The sequence below is a fragment of the Oncorhynchus mykiss genome, chromosome 12 (genome assembly GCF_057628025.1).
Source record: "Oncorhynchus mykiss isolate SJ-2025 chromosome 12, ASM5762802v1, whole genome shotgun sequence".
In the NCBI taxonomy this organism is placed as follows: domain Eukaryota; kingdom Metazoa; phylum Chordata; class Actinopteri; order Salmoniformes; family Salmonidae; genus Oncorhynchus; species Oncorhynchus mykiss.
The window spans coordinates 71,638,862-71,663,441 of NC_143033.1; the positions used below are offsets into that span (position 1 = coordinate 71,638,862).

General features: G+C 41.5%; 1 protein-coding gene across 1 annotated transcript; it reads left to right on the forward strand.

Annotated features, from left to right (window-relative positions):
* Positions 1–6,110: 6,110 nt before the first annotated feature.
* Positions 6,111–24,444, forward strand: LOC110538119 (MBT domain-containing protein 1-like). Its single transcript, XM_021624720.3, has 17 exons — positions 6,111–6,332; positions 7,389–7,590; positions 7,807–7,940; positions 9,580–9,712; positions 9,924–10,006; positions 12,539–12,656; positions 12,935–13,069; positions 13,430–13,518; positions 13,763–13,997; positions 14,331–14,386; positions 14,488–14,592; positions 14,715–14,862; positions 15,038–15,120; positions 15,495–15,729; positions 16,202–16,273; positions 17,771–17,965; positions 18,228–24,444. The coding sequence occupies exons 1-17, from the start codon at positions 6,312–6,314 to the stop codon at positions 18,344–18,346; spliced, it is 2,163 nt and encodes a 720-aa protein (XP_021480395.1). The 5' UTR covers positions 6,111–6,311; the 3' UTR covers positions 18,347–24,444.
* The last annotated feature ends 136 nt before the right edge of the window (positions 24,445–24,580 follow it).

The following is a 24,580-nucleotide window of genomic DNA, read 5'->3' on the forward strand; positions in this document are numbered from 1 at the left end:
AATTATGAATATTGTAGGGATATTTAATCATCTAAACCAGTTATGTTATATACAGTACCAGCCAAAAGTTTGGACACCCCTACTCATTCAAAGGTTTTAGATTCTTCAAAGTAGCAACCATTTGCCTTGATGACAGCTTTGCACACTCTTGGCATTCTCTCAACCAGCTTCATGAGGTAGTCACCTGGAATGCATTTCAATTAACAGGTGTGCCTTGTTAAAAGTGAATGCTTTTGACCCAATCAGTTGTGTTGTGACAACGTATGGGTGGTATACAGAAGATATCCCTATTTGGTAAAAGACCAAGTCCATATTATAGCAAGAACAGCTCAAATAAACCATCAAGCTCTATGATAAAACTGGCTCTCATGAGAACCGCCATAGGAAAGGAAGACCCAGAGTTACCTCTGCTGCGGAGGATAAGTTCATTAGAGTTACCAGCTTCAGAAATGGCAGCCCAAATAAATGCTACACAGAGTTCAAGTAACAGACACATCTCAACATCAACTGTTCAGAGGAGAGTGAATCAGGCATTCATGGTTAGTGCGACTATAATTCGTTTTTCAACAGAACAATGACTCAACACACCTTCAGGCTGTGTAAGGGCTATTTGACCAAGAAGGAGAATGATAGAGCACTACATAAAATAAATAATATATAAAAAATAAATGTATATATAATTGTAATGAGTAAAAATTCACTAGCAATTAATACACACACACACACACACAGTGCATGAGGAAAGCATTCAGACCCCTTGACTTTTCCACATTTTGTTATAAAAATTTTAAAAATGTAATCCCTCATCAGGGGTGGAAGGTAGCCTAGTAGTTAGAGCATTGGGCCAGTAACCGAAAGGTTGCTGAATCAAATCCCCGAGCTGACAAGGTAAAAATCTGTTGTTCTGCCCCTGAACTAGGCAGTTAACCCACTGTTCCCCGGTAGGCCGTCATTGTAAATAAGAATTTGTTCTTAACTGACATGCCTAGTTAAATAAAGGTTAAATAAAATAAATCTGCACACCCGATAATGACAAGGCAAAAACACGTTTTGAAATGTCAGAATGAAAACCAAGCCATGCGGAATTATCCGTAGAACTCCAAGACAGGATTGTGTTGACGCACAGATCTGGGGAAGGCTACCAAAACATTTCTGCATCCTTGAAGGTCCCCAAGAACACAGAAGAACCTTTGGAAGCGACTACAGTCTAGAGTCTTCTTGTGAACACTACAAGCTTGGCACGCCTGTATTTGAGGAGTTTATCCCATTCTTCTCAGCAGATCTTCTCAAGTTCTGTCAGGTTGGATTGGGAGCGTCCGGGCTCTGGCTCGGCAACTCAAGGAAATTCAGAGACTTGTCCCCAAGCCACTCCTGCGGTGTCTTGGCTGTGTGCCTAGGGTAGTTAACCTGTTAGAAAGTGAACCTTCACCCCAGTCTTCAGCACTCTGGAGCAGGTTTTCATCAAGGATCTCTTTACTTTGCACTGTTCATCTTTCCCTCGATCCTGACTAGTCGCCCAGTCCCGGCTGCTGAAAAACATCCCCACAGCATGATGCTGCCACCACCATGCTTCACCGTAGAGATAGTGCCAGGTTTCCTCAAGACATGACACTTGGCATTCAGGTCAAAGTGTTCAATCTTGGTTTCATCAGACCAGAGAATCTTGTTTCTCATGGTCTGAGAGTCTTTAGGTGCCTTTTGGCAAATTCCAAGCGTGCTGTCATGTGCCTTTTACTTCTGTCTGGCCACTCTACGACAAAGGCCTGATTGGTGGAGTGCTGCAGAGATGGTTGTCCTTTTGGAAGGGTCTGCCATCTCCACAGAGGAACTCTGGAGCTCTGTCAGAGTGACCATTTCTCCCCTGATTGCTCAGTTTGGCCGGAAGCCAACTCTAGGAAGAGTCTTGGTAGTTCAAACTTATTCCATTTAGGAATGATGGAGGCCACTGTGTTCTTGGGGACCTTCAATGCTTCAGACATTTTTTGGTACCCTTCCCCAGATCTGTGCCTCGACACAATCCTGTCTCGGAGCTCTACGGACAATTCATTCAACCTCATGGCTTGGTTTTTGCTCTAACATGCACTGTCAACTGTGGGACCTTATATAGACAGGTGTGTGTCTTTAAAAAGAATGTCCAATCACTCAAATTTAACACAGGTGGACTCCAATCAAGTTATAGAAACATCTCAAGGATGATCAATGGAAACAGGATGCACCTGGGCTCAATTTTGAGTCTCATAGCAAAGGGTCTAAAAACTGTTTTTTGTCTATAAAACATTTGCAAAAAATTCAAAAAATCTGTTTTCACTTTGTCATTATTGGGTATTGTGTGTAGGTTGATGAGGGAAAAATGTATTGAATCAATTTTTATAATAAGGCTGTAACGTAACATAATGTGGAAAAAGTCAAGGGTTCTGAATACTTTCCGAGTGCACCATAAACGAATTAGCGTTTTGTTTAGCGAATTGTTTATCTCGCGAATTCGCGACAGAAAAAACCCACCCAATATAGCTCCAGTAAAATGGATCATATCTTTGAACGGTTTGGGCTAGTGATACACGGTTTTCAGTAAAGTAATGGTGAAACCATGACAGTCACAAAGCTGTTCTCTATGGCATACTACTTAGTGTGTAAGTGATGCACCGTTATGGAACTAATTTTAGACATACAACCTGCAATTGTGCAGTTTTTAGACCATCAAAAGGTTTCGGCCCTGGAAGTCCCGGGCTAAAGATGCCATTGCCCTGCACCCACCATAAAGCTCCACATCCCATTAAACACACCCATGAGTTTCATTGTAAATGTAGAGGCTATTGGACAGACAATAATGGGTCAATTACCTAAAATGTATAGCTTTACATTTGAATAATTGGGAATGTTTTATTTTGATTTGCAACCTCATATGATGACCTATATGGTATGGCCAAATTTGGGCAACTGGTATAACATGCAAAGGGATATTTTACTCCATACATTTTCCCAGACACCCAAAAGTAATCGTTACATTTTGAATGCTTAGCAGGACAGGAAAATGGTTCAATTAACACACTTAAAGAGAAAATCCCTAGTCATCCCTACTGCGTCTGATCTGGTGGACACACTAAACACAAATGCTTTGTTGTTTGTAAACCAGATGGCACGATTTTCTTGTTTTTTACATTTACGGATAGCCAGGTCCACACTCCAACACTCAGACATAATTATTACGTCTGAATGTTGGAGTGTGGCCCTGGCTATCTATGTCTGAGTGTTGGCGTGTGGCACTGGCTATCCGTAAATTGAAAAAAAACAAGAAAATCGTGCCATCTGGTTTGCTTAATATAAGGAATTTGAAATGATTTATACTTTTACTTTCGATGCTTAAGTATATTTTAGCAATTACATTTACTTTTGATACTTAAGTATATTCAAAACCAAATACTTTTGAACTTTTACTCAAGTAGGATTTTGCTGGGTATGTTTCACTTTTACTTGAGTCATTTTCTATTAAGATATCTATACTCCTACTCAAGTATGACAATTGGGTCCTTTTTCCATGACTGCTAATACACAGGATATCAGTACCGAGTAGATGTGCAGGGGTACAAGGCAATTGGGGTAGATATGTACATTTAGGTAGGGATAACGTGACTAGGCAACAGGATGGATAATAAAAAGTAACAGCAGCGTATGTGATGAGAGTTGCAAAAAGAGTAAATGCAGATAGTCCGGATAGCTATTGGTTAACTATTTAGTCGTTTTATGGCTTGGGGGTAGAAGCTGGTCAGGGTCCTGTTGGTTCCAGACTTGGTGCATAGGTACCACTTGCTGTGCACTAGCAGAGCGAACAGTCTATTCCCAAGATTCCCAAGATAAATACTGTAATATATACTTTTTGATAAAACATTTTTTTTGTATCTTTAGTATTGCTTTGGGCATTTGCTGATGTATTCATCCAGCAAGGTCAAAGGTAATCTTCTCTACAGTGGTAAGGTTTTCTTCTGTCTGACTGATGCTGGTTAGATAGGCCTAAAGGTTTGACAGTTCTTTGCTCCATCAAGCACTTCTTTATTACTTCACTACTCTGTTGCAAACTCAATGGAAGGTTTTGGCCACTGGGTGTTGAGCCATGCACCTCAGTGATGCTGGCCTGATCTACTGTGTCTAGGATGATAGACCATCCACTGCTTAATTCTTGACCATGCTCAAAGGGATATTTTGAGTATTTTTCATACCCCTCTCCCAAATCTCTGCCTTATTTCTTTATGAATTGATTTATAGAGTACACTGGGTAATCATTTCCATACCAACATTTCCATACTGGTTCAGACATACACTCTATATACAAAAGTATGTGGACACCCCTTCAAATTAGTTGATTCGGCTATTTCAGCCACACCCGTTCCTGACAGGTATAAAATCGAGCACACAGCCATACAATCTCCATACACAAGTGTAACAGTACAAATTTAAACCGTCCCCTCGCCCATACCCGGGCGCGAACCAGGGACCTTCTGCACACATCAACAACTGACGCCTACGAAGCGTCGTTACCCATCGCTCCACAAAAGCCGCGGCCCTTGCAGAGCAAGGTCTCAGAGCAAGTGACGTCACTGATTGAAACGCTATTTAGCGCCCACGCTAACTAAGCTAGCCGTTTCACATCCGTTACACTCACCCCCCTTTTGACCTTCCTCATTTTTTCGCAGCAACTAGTAATCCGGGTCACGGCACCAATGTAACAGTACAAATTTAAACCGTCCCCTCGCCCATACCCGGGCGCGAACCAGGGACGTTCTGCACACATCAACAACTGACGCCTACGAAGCGTCGTTACCCATCGCTCCACAAAAGCCGCGGCCCTTGCAGAGCAAGGGGAACTACTACTTCAAGGTCTCAGAGCAAGTGACGTCACTGATTGAAACGCTATTTAGCGCCCACGCTAACTAAGCTAGCCGTTTCACATCCGTTACACAAGCACTGGCTGTAGAATGGCCAATACTGAAGAGTTCAGTGACTTTCAATGTGGCACTGTCATAAAACAAGTCAGTTTGTCAAATTTCGTCCATGCCCCGGTCAACTGTAAGTGCTGTTATTGTGAAGTGGAAACGTCTAGGAGAAACAATGGCTCAGCCGTTAAGTGAAAAGCCACACAAGCGCACAGAACGGGACCGCTGAAGTGCGTAGCACGTAAAAATTGTCTGTCCTTGGTTGCAACACTCACTACCGAGCTCCAAACTGCCTCTGAAAGCAACGTCAGCACAAGAACTGTTCATCGGGAGCTTCATGAAATGGGTTTCCATGGCCGAGCAGCCGCACACAAGCCTAAGATCACCATGCGCAATGCCAAGCCTCTGCTGGAGTGGTTGGTGTAAAGCTCGCCGCTATTGGACTCTGGAGCAATGGAAACACGTTTCTGGGGTGATGAATCACACTTCAACATCTGTCAGTCCGACAAATGAATCTGTGTTTGGCAGATGCTAGGAGAACGCTACCTGCCCGAATGCATAGTGCCAACTATAAAGTTTGGTGGAGGAGGAATAATGGTCTGCGGCTGTTTTTCAAGGTTCGGGCTAGGCCCCGTAGTTCCAGTGTAGGGAAATCTTAACGCTACAGCATACAATGACATTCTAGACGAACAGTTTGGGGAAGGCCCATTTCTGTTTCAGCATGACAATGCCCCCATGCACAAAGTGAGGTCCATACAGAAATGGTTTGTCAAGATTGATTTGGAAGGACTTGACTGGCATGTACAGAGCCCTGACCTCAACCCCATAGAAAACATTTGGGATGAATTAGTATGCCGACTGCGAGCCAGGCCTAATCGCTCAAAATCAGTGCACAACCTCACTAACGGTCTTGTGGCTGATTGGAAGCAAGTCCCTGCAGCAGTGTTCCCTCATCTATTGGAAAGCCATCCCAGAAGAGTGGAGGCTGCTATAGCAGCAAATGGGGGACCAACTCCATATTAATGTCCATCATTTTGGAATGAGATGTTCGACGAGCAGGTGTCATTTACTTTTGGCCATGTAGTGTATTTACTGTAATGCATTATACTGTACGTATGTGCATACAGTACAGTAGATGGCGGTAAAGTACTTTTACTTGGCTAACCTGCATGCTATATAGATGAAGAAGAGTGTCTTGCCCAATCAGGAAATAGCGGCTGTATTCCGCGCCTGCGCGTTTGAAATATGATAATTTTGTTTATATGCTATGCTAGCTAGCTAGCGGAGTTTATTTTTGCATGTTAGGTTACCATTAACTTTCCTCTCTTCACTGTCTCGCCACTGTATCAAGAGAAAATAGAAAACGCTCTGCATGAAGGGCTGATGGAAAACGCAAGAGATTTGGTGAGCGCTATTATTGTGTTCTGTGTACATATCTGGTGTAATCCTATTTCCCCTTTCTTTGTTGTGGTTGTCAGACTGCAGCAGCTAGTTTAGCTAGGTAGGCGAGGCAACAGTAGTGCCAGCTAGTTACTGTAGCCGCAGAAAATAAAACAGACAGCTTTATTCCAGCATTGCCAGCCTTTCAATTGTTTAATAAAGCTAGCCGTTGTTGATGGCAAGTTGTGGTGCTGCATCTTCAACAATCTTCCAACCTTCTAGGGCAGCTTGTCCGCTTGTATAACGGCGCAAGATTCAGCAGCTACCATTAACGTTACGTTAGCTGGCTAGCAAATCATTGCAAGAAGGCAGGCCCGTCATGTTAAATAGACCGCACTGCAGTGATTTTTGACGCTGTATTGTGGTGTCTTGCAGACTAATTCCTGGGATATCAGGTCATGAGCCAGCGCGTGCAGCTGTCATTTCAATATTGTGCTTTGGCAACAGAGGTTCTGAATAGAAAGGGGGCGGTGCACCACCGATGACATTAGCTATCGGTTACTGCAGTGCAAAACGTTTGGCATGTAGCTTACTTGCTGTATGTTGTCACAATATGTCGCTATTTTGATCACTGAGAACAGACATGTTTTAGTGTAAAAATGGTAGGTGAGCTACCACCAGATATGTGGTGGTGGGTGTTACGGTTATAATTGGTTAACATGTTGAGCTCTCAGCAATTTCCTTTATGGTTCAATGCAGTGTTATTCATATATTAATTAATTGGTATGTAGCTATTGAATTGACATGTTATACTTTCAAAATCCCCTTCACTCTTCATCCGAATTCTGTCCGTGTTGCATGGAAACATTGCACATAGGCTACATATCCTCTTGGACCTCTATATGAACGCTTATCTAAAAAGGTTTATGGATGCAGTGATTGCTTTGCCGTTTTCAGATTTTTTTTTATCAGCAGTAGGTTATCATGCAAAGCAACCACCTGCAGTGGCATGTGGGTAAGTGAGACTGCATTGACTGCACTGTGCTATCTCTATCTGACACAATCCTCTCTCTCCTACAGGCTGAACGGACTGTTCGTTCAGAAAGGAAGAGGCGGGACTCGTTTGGGATGTTCGATGGCTATGACAGCTGCAGTGAGGATTCTAGCAGTAGCTCGAGCTCTGAGGACAGTGATGAAGAGGTGCCCTCCCTCCCTGCCAGCCTGCCCATCATCAAGACCAACGGCCAGGTCTACACCTACCCCGATGGGAAGGCAGGAATGGGTTAGTAGCACTGTGACTGCCTCTGCCTATTGAACATAACCACTGATGACCACTTATTACAGGGAGGTAAAGGCAATAAATAACCACTTATTACAGGGTTGAACTGAGATGTTAGCATTCTATTATATGGCCATCTCTTCGACTGAACAGTACTCACACCTCGTTATCCCTCGTGTGTGTGTGTGTGTGTGTGTGTGTGTGTTTCACTCTCCACAGCCACCTGTGAGATGTGTGGGATGGTGGGAGTGAGAGATGCTTTCTACTCCAAAACCAAGCGCTTCTGCAGTGTATCCTGTTCAAGGAGCTACTCATCCAACTCTAAAAAAGCCAGCATACTGGCCAGATTGCAGGTAACAGCAAACTGCACTAAGTCTACTTCTATTGTCCTTGTCTGTTCCTCTATAACCACCATTTTTAAGTTGAATTGACATTGAAAAGTTGTGTAAACAGGTTGTATTTATTTCATTTTAATTCCTTCCTCTGTGCATCATCCTCTGTGTATCTATAAGTAGCTATGTTTCCATTAACTGGTCCAGTAATAATTTTTATTTGTATTTTTTTGACATTTGGAAAGTTTGTATAGAAAATAGATGCAACAATTGCCTGCTACATTGTGTTTCCATTTAACTATATTGTCAATAAAAACAGCTGGACGTAATGACGTCACACCAAAACATATATACAAATGAAGGAGTTAGTGTTTCCATTAACCTTTAAGGCAAATTGAGCATTAATAAATTGTTGACAGCATGGATGCCCTCCCAACTATGTGTTTCATGTCTCAGGTAGCCCACAAAAGCCAGGATGGATATACTGCAATAATTTACTAATATTTGTCATATTCTAATAACTATCATGTTCCCACGTATTGCAACGGTCCGTTTCATTTCTATTTATTTATTTCACCTTTATTTAACCAGACAGGCAAGTTGAGAACCAGGCAGGCAAAGCAGTTTGACACATATAATAAAACAGAGAATTACACATGGAGTAAAACAAACATACAGTCAATAATACAGTAGAAAAATAAGTCTATATACAATGTGAGCAAATTAGGTGAGATAAGGGAGGTAAAGGCAATAAATAGGCCATGGTGGCGAAGTAAATACAAAATAGCAATTAAAACACTGGAATAGTAGATTTGACAGTAGATGAGTGTGCAAAGTAGAAATACTGGGGTGCAAAGGAGCAAAATAAATATATACAGTAGGGGAAGTGGTAGTTGTTTGTGCTATTTATAGATGGGCTATGTACAGGTGCAGTGATCTGTGAGCTGCTCTGACAGCTGGTGCTTAAAGCTAGTGAGGGAGATAAGTGTTTCCAGTTTCAGAGATTTTTGTAGTTCGTTCCAGTCATTGGCAGCAGTGAACTGGAAGGAGAGGCGGCCAAAGGAGGAATTGGCTCTGGGGGTGACAAGTGAGATATACCTCCTGGAACGCGTGCTGCAGGTGGGTGCAGCTATGGTGACCAGCGAGCAGAGATAAGGCGGGACTTTACCTAGCATAGTCATGGTGAAACTTGCATCCAGCCAACCAGAAACGTAAGGTGAAGCAGTTCAGGCATTCTTGAAATTCAGGACAATCGTTGTCCTGCAAAAAAAAACAAACACAATTTTAATAGTTGAAAAAATAGATTTAGGCAGCAATAGGTATTTAGGGCTAAATGTTGAGTAGATATTTTTTTTGTTAGGGCTACGTGAATGCATCATGTACGTTCTAAATGATTTTGCAATCCTGTTTTCGAAAAACACCGTTTCCATCATAAATTGTTGCAGTAAAGAAAGTTAGACAAAATATATCCATCTCAGTCGAACTGATACAAGTGTTGTTGATCTTCAGAAAATGTATCCTATAATCTGCCGTTTCCGTTACACACGTTGCAATGATTTCTTTTTGCCGAATAAACCTGGGACAAAGGAAACCTGCCTGGCTTGTATTATTCTTCTTCTATCTCTCTCCAATATGTGTTCCTTTATTATTATTTTCAAAGGGTAAACCACCAACGAAAAAGGCTAAAGTATTACAGAAGCAGCCTCTCATGGCGAAGTTGGCTGCCTATGCCCAGTACCAAGCCAACCAACAGTACCAAGCCAACCAACAGAATCAAGTCAAATCAAAAACGGGTAAGTTCCATGTAAAAGTCCATGACACGTGAAATGTATTTATTACCCATTACAAATGACTACAGTATAGATGCAACAGTCTTCAAAGATGATTCTACTAGGGACTAGATTGAGATGATATCTTTCTCACTGTAAATAAAGAAGGTGATGATAACAAGGTGGTCGTTGATTGAGTTGTGTTCTCTCATGACGATACTTGTGGTGGTTGCAGTGATTCCTGTGAAAGGCTTTGATTGGGGACGCTACATAGGCACCGGCGACATTAACGGGGCACCTGTCGGCTGTTTCAAACATGTAAGCAACGCTCAGCTCAAACACTCCAAATGGTTGCTGGTGAAAAGTGACAGTGTGTGGAAGTCAGAACATGTAGACACAGCCAATATGGTATATCTTAAGTAACATTATACTTTTAAAGTAGAGATCACGCTCAGTGGATAAAAGATGCAAGCGTCTATGGTTGCCTCTCATGACGACTACTTATTAAGGGACTAATACTACAATAAATACAAAGTAATTGAATTTCAGCTTGGGCCTTTCTTGGTTGTTATAAAGAAGTAGATTCTTCTAGATATTAGAATGTGTTGATTTGTAACCTGGTAAGATGTTTTATGCTCCAGTACAACAAAACTCAACAGAGAAAGTATGTTAGAATATAACTCATCCCTACTGACCCATCAAACAGTGTGATGAATAGCTCGTCTGGATGTTTTGGAAATACGATGTCATTCTTCCTCTGGGGGGGGGGGGCTCTGGGATGGCAGGTAGCCTAGCGGTTAGAGCGTTGGGCCAGTAACCGAAAGGTCACTGGTTCGAATACCCAAGCCGACAAGGTGAAAAACCTGTCTGTGTTCTTGAGCAAGGCACTTAATCCTGATTTGCTCAAGGCGCGCAATACTACTATAGCTGACCCTGTGAAACAACACATTTTACTGCACCTCTCTGGTGTATGTGACAATAAAACATAAATAAATATATATATATTTATGTTTTATTGTCACATACACCGGACACTGTGTGTGTGAGTGTATATATATATATACACACACACACACAGTTGAAGTCGGATGTTTACATACACTTAGGTTGGAGTCATTAAAAGTTATTTTTCAACCACTCCACAAATGTCTTGTTAACAAACTATAGTTTTGGCAAGTCGGCTAGGACATCGACTTTGTGCATGACACAAGTCATTTTTCCAACAATTGTTTACAGACAGATTATTTCACTTATAATTCACTGTATCACAATTCCAGTGGGTCAGAAGTTTACATACACAAAGTTGACTGTGCCTTGAAACAGCTTGGGAAATTCTGGAAAATGTCATGGTTTTAGAATCTTCTGATAGGCTAATTGACATCATTTGAGTCAATTGGAGGTGTACCTGTGGATGTATTTCAAGGCCTACCTTCAAACTCAAAATAAGCCAAGACCTCATAAAATGTTTTGTAGACCTCCACAAGCCTGGTTCATCCTTTGGAGCACCTTCCAAACGCCTGAAGGTACCACATTCATCTGTACAAACAATAGTATGCAAGTATAAACACCATGGGACCACGCAGCCGTCATACTGCTCAGGAAGGAGAGGAGACGTGTTCTGTCTCCTAGAGATGAACGTACTGTGGTGCAAAAAGTGCACATCAATCCCATAACAACAGCAAAATACCTTGTGAAGATGCTGGAGGAAACAGCTAAAAAAAGTAGCTATATCCACAGTAAAATCAGTCCTATATCGACACAACCTGAAAGGCTGCTCAGCAAGGAAGAAGCCACCGCTCCAAAACCGCCATAAAATAGCCAGACTACGGTTTGCAACTGCACATGGGAACAAAGATCGTACTTTTTGGAAAAATGTCCTCTGGTCTGATGAAACAAAAATGGAACTGTTTGGCCATAATGACCATTGTTATGTTTGGAGGGAAAAGGGGGAGGCTTGCAAGCCGAAGAACACCATCTCAACCGTGAAGCACGGGGGTGGCAGCATCATCTTGTGGGGGTGCATTGCTGCAGGAGTGACTGGTGCACTTCACAAAATAGATGGCATCATGAGGTAGGAAAAGTATGTGGATATATTGAAGCAACATCTCAAGACATCAGTCAGGAAGTTAAAGCTTGGTTGCAAATGGGTCTTCCAAATGGACAATGACCCCAAGCAAACTTCCAAAGTTGTTGCAAAATGGCTTAAGGACAACAAAGTCAAGGTATTGGAGTGGCCATCACGAGCCCTGACCTCAATCCTATAAAAAAATTGTGGGCAGAACTGAAAAAGCGTGTGCCAGCAAGGAGGCCTACAAACCTGACTCAGTTACACCAGCTCTGTCAGGAGTAATGGGCCACAATTCACCCAACTTATTGTGGGAAGCTTGTTGAAGTCTACCTGAAACGTTTGACCCAAGTTAAACAATTTAAAGGCAATGCTACCAAATACTAATTGAGTGTATGTAAACTTCTGACCCACTGGGAATGTGATGAAAGAAATACATTTATTCTCTCTACTATTATTCTGACATTTCACATTCTTAAAAAAAGTGGTGATCCTAACTAATCTAAGATAGAATTTTTACTAGGATTAAATGTCAGGATTTGTGAAATTGAGTTCAAATGTATTTGGCTAAGGTGTATGTGAACTTCTGACTTCAACTGTGTGTGTATAACATTTTTTTTACATTGTTGAAGCTGCACTAATTGTGAGGATAGGTGACAATGAAGAGTATTAGCTTGCCATGATGCGTTTGGTTGTTTTAATTAATAGCAGTCCTTTTTGAACGGACATATTTGTATTGTGATGTCGTTCTCTATGTTCAGCGTGTGTTGTCTTCTCTGCCTTAGGTTCCCATGGGAACTTCTTGGGGTGACCTTGCAGAAGGGGTGAGGGTAGAGGTGCCCAATACAGACAGCGGCCTGCCAATGAAAGTGTACTGGATAGCAGGAGTTATCAAATTAGCAGGTAACAAAGAAGCCCCAGAGAATCCTCTTCACTCTGAAATGCACCTGGTTGGATTCATAGATGATGGGGTACTTTCTCTGCATTGTTTTCATCAAACTCTGTTTACATATAGACATGTTACACTTAGATGTAACCTACACACAATGCTTGGAAACATAGATACTTCTCTCATCCAACAATACTCCTATGATTAATTTTTAAGGGTATTTCCGGATCAAAATTAGTAGAAAATCAGTGGTTTTCCTAATCTTAAAACATCATTGTGTTTCTCTCCGCAGGCTTTAAGGCACTGCTACGGTACGAGGGGTTTGATGGTGACTCTGGCAGGGATTTCTGGTGTAACATCTGTGTCCCTGACATCCACCCGGTGGGCTGGTGTGCAGCAGGAGGAAAGCCCCTGGTTCCTCCCAAGTGTAAGAGTAACAGAGGGAGTCACTTAGAAAACAGCCAGGATATTTGTGGCCATAAAGTTAATAATGATAATGCCTTTATTTTGCAAAGCACCTTTCCTGAATTATGCTCAAGGTCACCAAATCAGTGCTCAGTGCTCTTTTTAAACAAGGTACTGTATTTTGTTATGTACACGGCATGCGTAGTCTGTTCTCTGAAAGGTAATTAGAACAAATTATAGTACCTTACTTTGTTTTGCCAAGATAAGGATATATGCTCTGTTACAAGTGGTGGGGCAAGTGTTAAGTAATTTATAATTTCTGACCTGTTTGAGAGAATCATTTCTAATCTATCCCAAACGTTGTCTGACTGTTTCACCTTAGCCATTCAGCACAAGTGCACCAACTGGAAAGCGTTTCTTGTGAAATGCCTAACAGGAGCAAAGACTCTACCTATTGATTTCTCCACCAAGGTGAGCTACAACTCTTCATCACAAGACACTCCAACTCCTCACTCATAGTACAAACATGCATCAAATATCAATATGAGAAGATGAATAGGCTTGTATTATTTCCACAAATGCAATGCTAATAACCTTATGCCACTACCAGTACAAACATGCATTGCATGTATTATTATATAGTGACATATGCTATAATGCCTAACTGGATTGTCAAGTAACCTTGTAGAATCCTCACCTCCTCACCCTTCCCCAGGTGCAGCAGAGCATGCAGTTCCCCTTTAAGAAGCTGATGCGTGTGGAGGTGGTGGATAAGACTCACCTGTGCCGGACGCGGGTGGCCCTGGTAGAGCAGGTGATCGGCGGTCGACTTCGGCTCGTCTACGAGGAGTGCTCGGACGGCTCGGATGACTTCTGGTGCCACATGTACAGCCCACTGATACACAGCATCGGCTGGTCCCGCGGCATCGGACACCGCTTCAAGAGATCGGGTCAGTGACCATAGTGGGGAGGGCACGCGAGACTAGGCACGCGGGTCTGACACATGAGGGTCTGACGCATGAGGGTCTGACGCATGAGGGTCTGACGCATGAGGGTCTTACGCATGAGGGTCTTACGCATGAGGGTCTTACGCATGAGGGTCTTACACATGAGGGTCTTACACATAAGGGTAAAGATTTGCTTAGTGTTTTAAGGATCCTGAAAATCTCAACATGGGTGAAACACTTAGGCACTTTAAGAATCTAGTTGTTTCTGTATGATTTATATGGACTTTTAGGGTTTGATTGTTGTCCATTAATGACCGATACTCTTCCTTGTTTCAGATGTCTCAAAGAAACTTGATGGCCAAGTAGATGCCCCAGGACAGCTTTTTGTGAAGGTGAGTTCAAATAAATGTTTCAATTTGCCACTTGACTTAGTTGATTCAAATATTGTTCTGGTCTCTGACATTTGTTTGATACGTGGCACAATCTCTCTCAGGTGAAGGATGTTGACCAGAGCGGGGAGTGGTTTAAAGATGGCATGAAGCTGGAGGCTATTGACCCTCTGAATCTATCAGCTATTTGTATTGCTACTGTTAGAAAGGTAAGCCCTATAATCGTGATGAGAAATATGACTGACAGAGAAATGAGGGAAATAAAGACAAATGACATTGCACGTGTAGCAGAGTTGTACACATTCACCCTCCCTGCCTTCTCTTCTTCCAGGTCTTGGCGGATGGATACCTCATGATCGGAATTGATGGTTCCGAGGCAGCTGATGGCTCTGACTGGTTCTGCTATCACTCCACCTCTCCCTCTATCTTTCCTGCTGGATTCTGTGAAATCAACACAATTGAACTCACCCCTCCACGTGGTACACACTGAATTACATTACATTGTGTGGTAAAAGCATAATCACAATTGTCTATTTGAGTTTATTTGTAGTACCAAGAGAGTGCGCACCACTGATTCTTACCTCACAGTGGCTATTTCAATTGGCCAGCCAGTTGCTGTTACTTGTAGCCTCAATAAGTAAGTCTTTTCTGCAGGGTACACAAAACTCCCATTCAGATGGTTTGACTACCTCAGGGAAACGGGTTCAGTGGCAGCTCCGGTGAAGCTCTTTAACAAGGTAACCTTGTTCAGCTTTGTCTGCTAGCTATTTTGCCTGTTAAGTCATTTTGACTCTTTACTTTTGTTCTCAGTCTGTTAGTTAGACTGAATTTGTTGTCAAAACCAACTACTTGCTGTCTGAGTAACCCTTTACATTTTTCATCTATTTGAAGTTTGATTGTTTATGCACTTTGGCTTTTTCAAATTGCTTGATTTCTGTCAGTAGTGTAGTCGTTACAGGATATTAGTCCGAATAAGAAAGACCAATGGCATCTGAGTGCAGTGAAGTTAAGACTAGTAGCCCACCAATGTACAACTTTGCTTGCTTGTAGTTATGAGTGTTATGAGAAATTCCACCAGCTGAATGTCCCCTTCTCTTTGTTGACTTTAAAGGAGGTTCCAAACCATGGGTTCCGCCCTGGCATGAAGCTGGAGGCTGTGGACCTGATGGAGCCCCGGCTGGTGTGTGTTGCCACAGTGACACGTATTGTATATAGACTGCTGCGCATCCATTTTGACGGCTGGGAGGACGAGTATGATCAGTGGGTGGATTGTGAATCACCTGACCTCTACCCTGTGGGTTGGTGTCAACTGACTGGCTACCAACTACAGCCACCAGCTGTGCTAGGTGAGTTTTTTTTTTAAATATTCTGTTTATTGGGATTTTTCAACCATTTTTACACAAAGACAAAGATGGACAAAGATATACATTTTCTTACTGCAAGGTCTGAACTAGCTCTAGCCTAGCCCAAAACAACCTTCTGGAAAACCAAGTCGGATTTTTAATTAGCATCATCCCCCAAATGATCTTGACTGTAATCTCCCAAATAACCAAAACTACCAATACAGGTAGAACTGCTAAATACAAAAAACACCCACCAAGACAGTCAAAACATCAAACTTAATTTAAGCAAAACACAGAAACCTTCAGATAACCAAAACACTGTGACTTTTACGCAAACCTTTAATCTGAAACCAATTCTAGTAATGTAGGAAAATTGAGCTAAAGCATTGCATTTTTTTTGAACGAGTTGAGACGAGCTGTGCTGAACAAATGTATGAATGAATGAGTTGTTCTCTGGTTTGTGCTTTTTTTTCAGCCTCTAGAGAGCTCCCTCCGAGTGTGACAAAGCAGAAGAAGAAATCCCAGCAGTACAAAGGCCAAAAGAAAAGTGGGTCATCCGTCCCCTCGTTTTGCCCCGTGCCTCTGCCTCCTCCCCCGCACCCTCCCCTTTCCCTCTTTCTTTCTCTATTTAAGGGCAAAGCTGCACTCACCGCGGCTCTTCATGGTTGTTGCTCTGCATCTCTATTCACACCAAAACAGCATTGAAACCAAGTCAAAACCCTCCTACACCAGATTGAATGTTCGTACCAGTGTGAAGCTGTTACCTCAGGCTGAAGAAAAATCTTCAATGACTACAATAAAATACAAATCATTTGATTATGTAGGCCCATAGTGTAGATCTTTTTATAGTATGCTTGGTTTTTATGTTCCTTCAGTCTTTGTTAGTCATGCCAGACATTACATTAGACTGTAAACTCTCCTTCCAGACTCGCATTAAGCATCTCCAATCCAAAATTAAATCTAGAATCGGCTTCCTTCACTCATGCTGCCAAACATACCCTTGTAAAACTGACCATCCTACCGATCCTCGACTTCGGTGATGTCATCTATAAAATAGCCTCCAACACTCTACTCAACAAACTGCATGCAGTCTATCACAGTGCCATCCATTTTGTCACCAAAGCCCCATATACTACCCACCATTGCGACCTGTACGCTCTCGTTGGTTGGCCCTCGCTTCATACTCATCCCATCCACTGGTTACAGGTTATCTACAAGTCTCTGCTAGGTAAAGCCCCGCCTTATCTCAGCTCACTGGTCACCATAGCAGCACCCACTCGTAGCACGCGCTCCAGCAGATATATCTCACTGGTCACCCCCCAAAGCCAATTCCTCCTTTGGTCGTCTTTCCTTCCAGTTCTCTGCTGCCCATGACTGGAACGAACTGCAAAAATATCTGAAGCTGGAGACTCACATTTCCCTCACTAGCTTTAAGCACCAGCTTACAGATCACTGCACCTGTACACAGCCCATCTGTAAACAGCCCAACTATCTACCTACCTCATCCCCATACTGGTATTTATTTATTTTGCTCTTTTGCACCCCAGTATCTTTACCTGCACATTCATCTTCTGCCAATCTACCATTCCAGTGTTTAATTGCTATATTGTAATTACATCGCCACCATGGCCTATTTATTTCCTTAACTTACCTCAATTGCACTCACTGGTATATAGATTTTTTATTTTCTTTTGTTCTACTGTATTATTGACTGTATGTTTTGTTCATTCCATGTGTAACTCTGTGTTGTTGTATGTTTCGAACTGCTATGCTTTATCTTGGCCAGGTCACAGTTGCAAATGAGAACTTGTTCTCAACTAGCCTACTTGGTTAAATAAAGGTGAAATAAATCAAAAATAAACATCAAGCTTTCCTGAATAACTTACATTTCTAAGACATTTTTACCTAGATTTGAATATTTCAATGTTACCTTATGTTATTAATCATTAATAAGTAGTCACACGTCAAAAACAGCAAAGGTATAAGAGACATGAAGGTAACAGCAGAGCTGAAAAAAACATTTTACCGTTGTCTTGATTTTTAGAGAGGAAGATCCCCATTGGCAAGCGGCCAGTGAGTTTGTCGGGGGTGGTATTGAGTGGAGTGCCCCAGAGGAACCTATCTGGAGACGAGAACATGACCCCGCCAGACTACCCATCTCCTCCCACGCCAGCATCTGCCCCGGGAAACGCACAGCCTCCCTCGGCAGCCCAGGAACTCGGCCCCAACGGAAAGCCAGGTAACCTAAGCCACCCTACCAACTGAACTCAAATTAGAAACCCATGTTAAGCCTGGTAGTTGGGTAGGGATGTCCGCTGCTGAAACTGAAAAGTGTAGTTGTCCAAGGACTCTACCCCATCTCAACATCAACCATCTTGATAAGGCAACTTATTTTCTCCTTTATCTCCTGAGTTTTATAATTCTTCCTCTCCTTCTTGTCTTTCAATTCCCCATCTTTCCTACTTCTCTACTTGCCCTCTTTTTTTTCTTTTTTTTTTAAGGGGTAACGCTGAAGGAGGAGGTTCAGGAGACGGACGAGTTCAACTTCCCGCAGGGCACAGCCTCTGACCTAGAGAACAACGGCTCCGGCTGCAGTTACTACATCAAACAGGAGCCCTGAGTCTCCGTGGGGCACTGCTGCACCCACCACCGGAGGGCCAGCCTAAGGGCAAGAAGGAGCCTGTCCCACTCCCTCCCTCCCCACAACATTAACATGGAAGGTCACCAAGTGCTCCAAGCTGTGCCCATAGAGAGATTCAGGACAGAGCGGCTCAAAGACTAGTTCCAAACAGACAGCGCAAACGGGGAGAGTAGAAAATAAAGGAAAAAAGAGGTGCGTAAATGACAACTTTACGTTTCAGTTCAGTTTTTTGTACTTCAACAAAAAAAAGTTTTTGTACGACTTTTTCAAATCCGAGATCTTTTTGTGCATCTCTCGTATTCGTTACTTTGAGGTAGGGTAATCTTTTGATGGATAAACTATGTGATGTTTGAGTGTATATATAATCAGATTTTCCAAAAAACAGGGTGTATGTACAGTTGAAGTCGGAATTTTACATACAGTGCCTTGCGAAAGTATTCGGCCCCCTTGAACTTTGCGACCTTTTGCCACATTTCAGGCTTCAAACATAAAGATATAAAACTGTATTTCTTTGTGAAGAATCAACAACAAGTGGGACACAATCATGAAGTGGAAGGACATTTATTGGATATTTCAAACTTTTTTAACAAATCAAAAACTGAAAAATTGGGCGTGCAAAATTATTCAGCCCCCTTAAGTTAATACTTTGTAGCGCCACCTTTTGCTGCGATTACAGCTGTAAGTCGCTTGGGGTATGTCTCTATCAGTTTTGCACATCGAGAGACTGACATTTTTTCCCATTCCTCCTTGCAAAACAGCTCGAGCTCAGTGAGGTTGGATTGAGAGCATTTGTGAACAGCAGTTTTCAGTTCTTTCCACAGATTCTCGATTGGATTCAGGTCTGGACTTTGACTTGGCCATTCTAACACCTGGATATGTTTATTTTTGAACCATTCCATTGTAGATTTTGCTTTATGTTTTGGATCATTGTCTTGTTGGAAGACAAATCTCCGTCCCAGTCTCAGGTCTTTTGCAGACTCCATCAGGTTTTCTTCCAGAATGGTCCTGTATTTGGTCTCCATCCATCTTCCCATCAATTTTAACCATCTTCCCTGTCCCTGCTGAAGAAAAGCAGGCCCAAACCATGATGCTGCCACCACCATATTTGACAGTGGGGATGGTGTGTTCAGGGTGATGAGCTGTGTTGCTTTTACGCCAAACATAACATTTTGCATTGTTGCCAAAAAGTTCAATTTTGGTTTCATCTGACCAGAGCACCTTCTTCCACATGTTTGGTGTGTCTCCCAGGTGGCTTGTGGCAAACTTTAAACGACACTTTTTATGGATATCTTTAAGAAATGGCTTTCTTCTTGCCACTCTTCCATAAAGGCCAGATTTGTGCAATATACGACTGATTGTTGTCCTATGGACAGAGTCTCCCACCTCAGCTGTAGATCTCTGCAGTTCATCCAGAGTGATCATGGGCCTCTTGGCTGCATCTCTGATCAGTCTTCTCCTTGTATGAGCTGAAAGTTTAGAGGGACGGCCAGGTCTTGGTTGATTTGCAGTGGTCTGATACTCCTTCCATTTCAATATTATCGCTTGCACAGTGCTCCTTGGGATGTTAAAAGCTTGGGAAATCTTTTTGTATCCAAATCCGGCTTTAAACTTCTTCACAACAGTATCTCGGACCTGCCTGGTGTGTTCCTTGTTCTTCATGATGCTCTCTGCGCTTTTAACGGACCTCTGAGACTATCACAGTGCAGGTGCATTTATACGGAGACTTGATTACACACAGGTGGATTGTATTTATCATCATTAGTCATTTAGGTCAACATTGGATCATTCAGAGATCCTCACTGAACTTCTGGAGAGAGTTTGCTGCACTGAAAGTAAATGGGCTGAATAATTTTGCACGCCCAATTTTTCAGTTTTTGATTTGTTAAAAAAGTTTGAAATATCCAATAAATGTCGTTCCACTTCATGATTGTGTCCCACTTGTTGTTGATTCTTCACAAAAAAATACAGTTTTATATCTTTATGTTTGAAGCCTGAAATGTGGCAAAAGGTCGCAAAGTTCAAGGGGGCCGAATACTTTCGCAAGGCACTGTACACTTAGGTTGGAGTCATTAAAACTCGTTTTTGAACCACTCCACAAATTTCATGATAACAAACTATAGTTTTGGCAAGTTGGGACATCTACTTTGTGCATGACACAAGTCATTTTTCCAACAATTGTTTACAGACAGATTATTTCACTTATAATTCACTGTATCACAATTCCAGTGTGTCAGAAGTTTACATACACAAAGTTGACTGTGCCTTTTAAACAGCTTGGAAAATTCCGGAAAGTTATGCCATGGCTTTAGAATCTTCTGATAGGCAAACTGACATCATTTGAGTCAATTGGAGGTGTACCTGTGGATGTATTTCAAGGCCTACCTTCAAACTCAGTGCCTCTTTGCTTACCATCATTGGGAAATCAGCCAAGACCTCAGAAAATAAAGAGCAATTTCCAAATGCCTGAAGGTACCACGTTCATCTGTACAAACAATAGTATGCAAGTATAAACACCATGAGAACACGCAGCCATCATACCGCTCAGGAAGGAGACACGTTCTGTCTCCTAGAGATGAACGTACTTTGGTGCGAAAAGTGCAAATCAATCCCATAACAGCAGCAAAGGACCTTGTGAAGATGCTGGAGGAAACGGGTACAAAGTATCTATATCCACAGTAAAACGAGTCCTATATCGACATAACCTGAAAGGCCACTCAGCAAGGAAGAAGCCACTGCTCCAAAACCGGCATAAAATAGCCAGACTAACGTTTGCAACTGGACAAGGGGACAAAGATCGTACTTTTTGGAGAAATGTCCTCTGGTCTGATGAAACAAAAATAGAACTGTTTGGCCATAATGACCATCATTATGTTTGGAGGAAAAAGGGGGAGACTTGCAAGCCGAAGAACACCATCCCACCCGTGAAGCACGGGGGTGCCAGCATCATGTTGTGGGGGTGCTTTGCTGCAGGAGTGTCTGGTGCACTTCACAAAATAGATGGCATCATGAGAAGGAAAAGTATGTGGATATATTGAAGCAACATCTCAAGACATCAGTCAGGAAGTTAAAGCTTGGTCGAAAATGGGTCTTCCAAATGGACCCAAGCATACTTCCAAAGTTGTGGCAAAATGGCTTAAGGACAACAAAGTCAAGGTATTGGAGTGGCCATCACAAAGCCCTGACCTCAATCCTATAGAACATTCGTGGGCAGAACTGAAAAAGCGCGTGCAAGCGAGGAGGCCTACAAACCTGACTCAGTTACACCAGCTCTGTCAGGAGGAATGGGCCAAAATTCACCCAACTTATTGTGGGAAGCTTGTGGAAGGCTACCCGAAACGTTTGACCCTAGTTAAACAATTGAACAACATTGCTACCAAATACTAATTGAGTGTATGTAAACTTCTTGACCCACTGGGAATGTGATGACGGAAATAAAAGCTGAATAAATCATTCTCTCCTCTACTGTTATTCTGACATTTCACATTCTTACAATAAAGTGGTGACCCTAACTGACCTTAGACAGGGAATTCTTATTAGGATTAAATGTCAGGAATTGTGAAAAACAGAGTTTTAAATGTATTTGTCTAAGGTGTATATAAACTTCCGACTTCAACTGTATGTCGGTATTGAATGGACTAAACCTTACTGGTAAAAAAAAAACAATCACTCAGATATAAAGTAGAAACACCCCACCAATCAGCTTCATTACAGTTCCACACATTCAACTAAGATTTGAGCACCTGACCACAATCTCTGGATCTTGTGTTCCATTTGTGTGATAGCCAATCATGACTGACAGCTATCACTGGGACATTTACCATGGAGAATGTGGACGAGCCCCGAATCTCAGGTCGATCCTTTTCCCACACTATATTTCCCATGCCTTATTTAAAGTATGTTTACAAATATTACTCCTCTTGGCCAGTTGATTGCAGGCAAATTTGTCAAATCCAAAAAATTCTACTCTATGAAAAACAGGTCATTCACTGTGGTAATATTTAGTTCTATCATAGTTTACTACACAATGATATGCAAACCTTGACTCTTGTGTCAAATAGTACAGAGATCTATCTGAAATGTGTTATATCTAATGTATGTAGCATTATTCTACATGAATTATGTCATAATTCAGAGCGATACTATAAATGTGAGTCAAGGAAATATTCAAGCCACTGTAAGAGTCGGGCTATTGTTCGTCATTATCACCATTAGTGTTTCATCACTTCACTACCATCAACAACATGAGAACCATTTATCTAAATAGAGAATGTACTGCCTTTTGTAAAAGAAAATCTTCAAAATAATGCTATGTTTGCTCTTCCTCTTTTAGAACTTGAATGTTGCAAGGTAGTCAGGTTCTGGTCAATCCGCACATCAAGGTGATTTTCATGACAATTTAAATCACTTTGTGTGCATATTTCTTAGTAAGTGATTGGTAGGCTTGGGTTAAATTGTCACACTCACTGACTCATGATTTTATTCATAGGCCATCCTTTCGTTGGGAGATATTAAATGAATGTCAATATTGATTTCTAAAACAAAATATATCACATTAGATATTTATTAACAAAGCATACAGTATATAACAGAGCCAATTTACAAACATATGGTGATTTATTTTGTGCCATATGAGGGATTATAATCTACATACTTTATCAAATATCCACTGCACTCCATTGTCTCACTTTATATACCAGTAAGGTTGACAATTTACTCTCAGGAAATCTTAGCGTATTGTATTATAGGCTTCTTCGTCGTTATGGTTATTGAGAAAGGTGTTGTCATTGGCTGTTGGCATGCTGAAATTAGGCTTCAGAGATTGATGTGGTCAACAGTATTAACAAAAATGTGTTAGTCCAAGATCGGTCTTTAAAGTAAATGTGTCACTTGGTAAACCATCTCACTAATGTAGAGACCTATCTGAATGTGATACAAGGTCCCATTTCAAGTGGATTTGTCATATATTTTGTCTCTAGAGGTAGGATTTAACTGTCTGTCACTGTCTGATCATGTGTAGGTGTTTCTTGAACAATTTTTTTTTTCTCTCCAAAAGTTCAGTTAAATGTTAGCTTTGTCGATTTGTCTTACTGTTGTTACTGTTTGTTTCAATGTCTGGCCCTGAGTGAAACTCAAACTAGTATTAGTCTCAATGAAAATGTACATTTTACGCGTTGGCTGGTGTAAACCAGCTCAGGTGACCATGGTGATGCCAAAGATTGCCGAAGGTCACTGTCAAGCAATAACGTCTTATCACAGTACTCTCCTAATGCAGTGAGATCCTAAGCTTTGAGCTGTACTTTCACTCAAACTTTAGATTGTGCATCAAAGACTGAATGGTGGAAATATACATTACATTATGTTAATATATGGTATGACTGTTTTGAGGTGACAAACCTTGTCTCCATCGTCCTTGTAACACAAATGTTAAACATGAGAATTAATTGAATTTGAATGAAGAAAAGAAACGCACAAAATATAGGGCTACACTATTCTGATCATGACGTTCAAATGCATTATTTCATCAATATTATAATCAATATAAGAAAACAAGACTGAGGGTGTGTTTGTTAACCAAAATATGTGCATGCAGCAGTGAACATGTCCTCGTGTGCTTAACTAGTTGATCTTGGTTTATGTGTAACTGTTGGTCTTTGTACTAACATGGGTCTGTGTGCTTGTTTCTATTGTGAAACCCCTTCATTGTCTTTATGGTGCTATGTATATATATATATATTTGATATTCATAACCTTTTAAGAATTAAATGATTTTCATAAACTGTGGCCATGGAGAAATTCAGTTCTCTTGTATTTTGGATACAACTATGAAAGATTTGTATTAACTGCCAAAACATTCTTTGCATGGCACTTATGGGATAAATTATTTTTTTCATCCAAGTATGTTTTTGTTCCTTGGTTTCCATGGTAAATGTGCTGTGAACATGAAGTTTACTAAGCTACAGTATATCAAATACAAAAGTAAAGAAATGTTTAGATGTTTACTTTCATTTAACATGTTTGAATTTTGCAGCATGTTTGTGGAAAAAGTATTGTAAAATAAATTTACTTTCTACACTGCATAATATGCCAGCGTCCATTGTTTTACCTACACCATTAACGGAATACTTCAGGGTTATGGCAATGAGGACCTAGACTTGGCACTCCGGTACCGCTTACCATGTGGTAGCAGAGAGAACAGTATGACAATTATGGCCT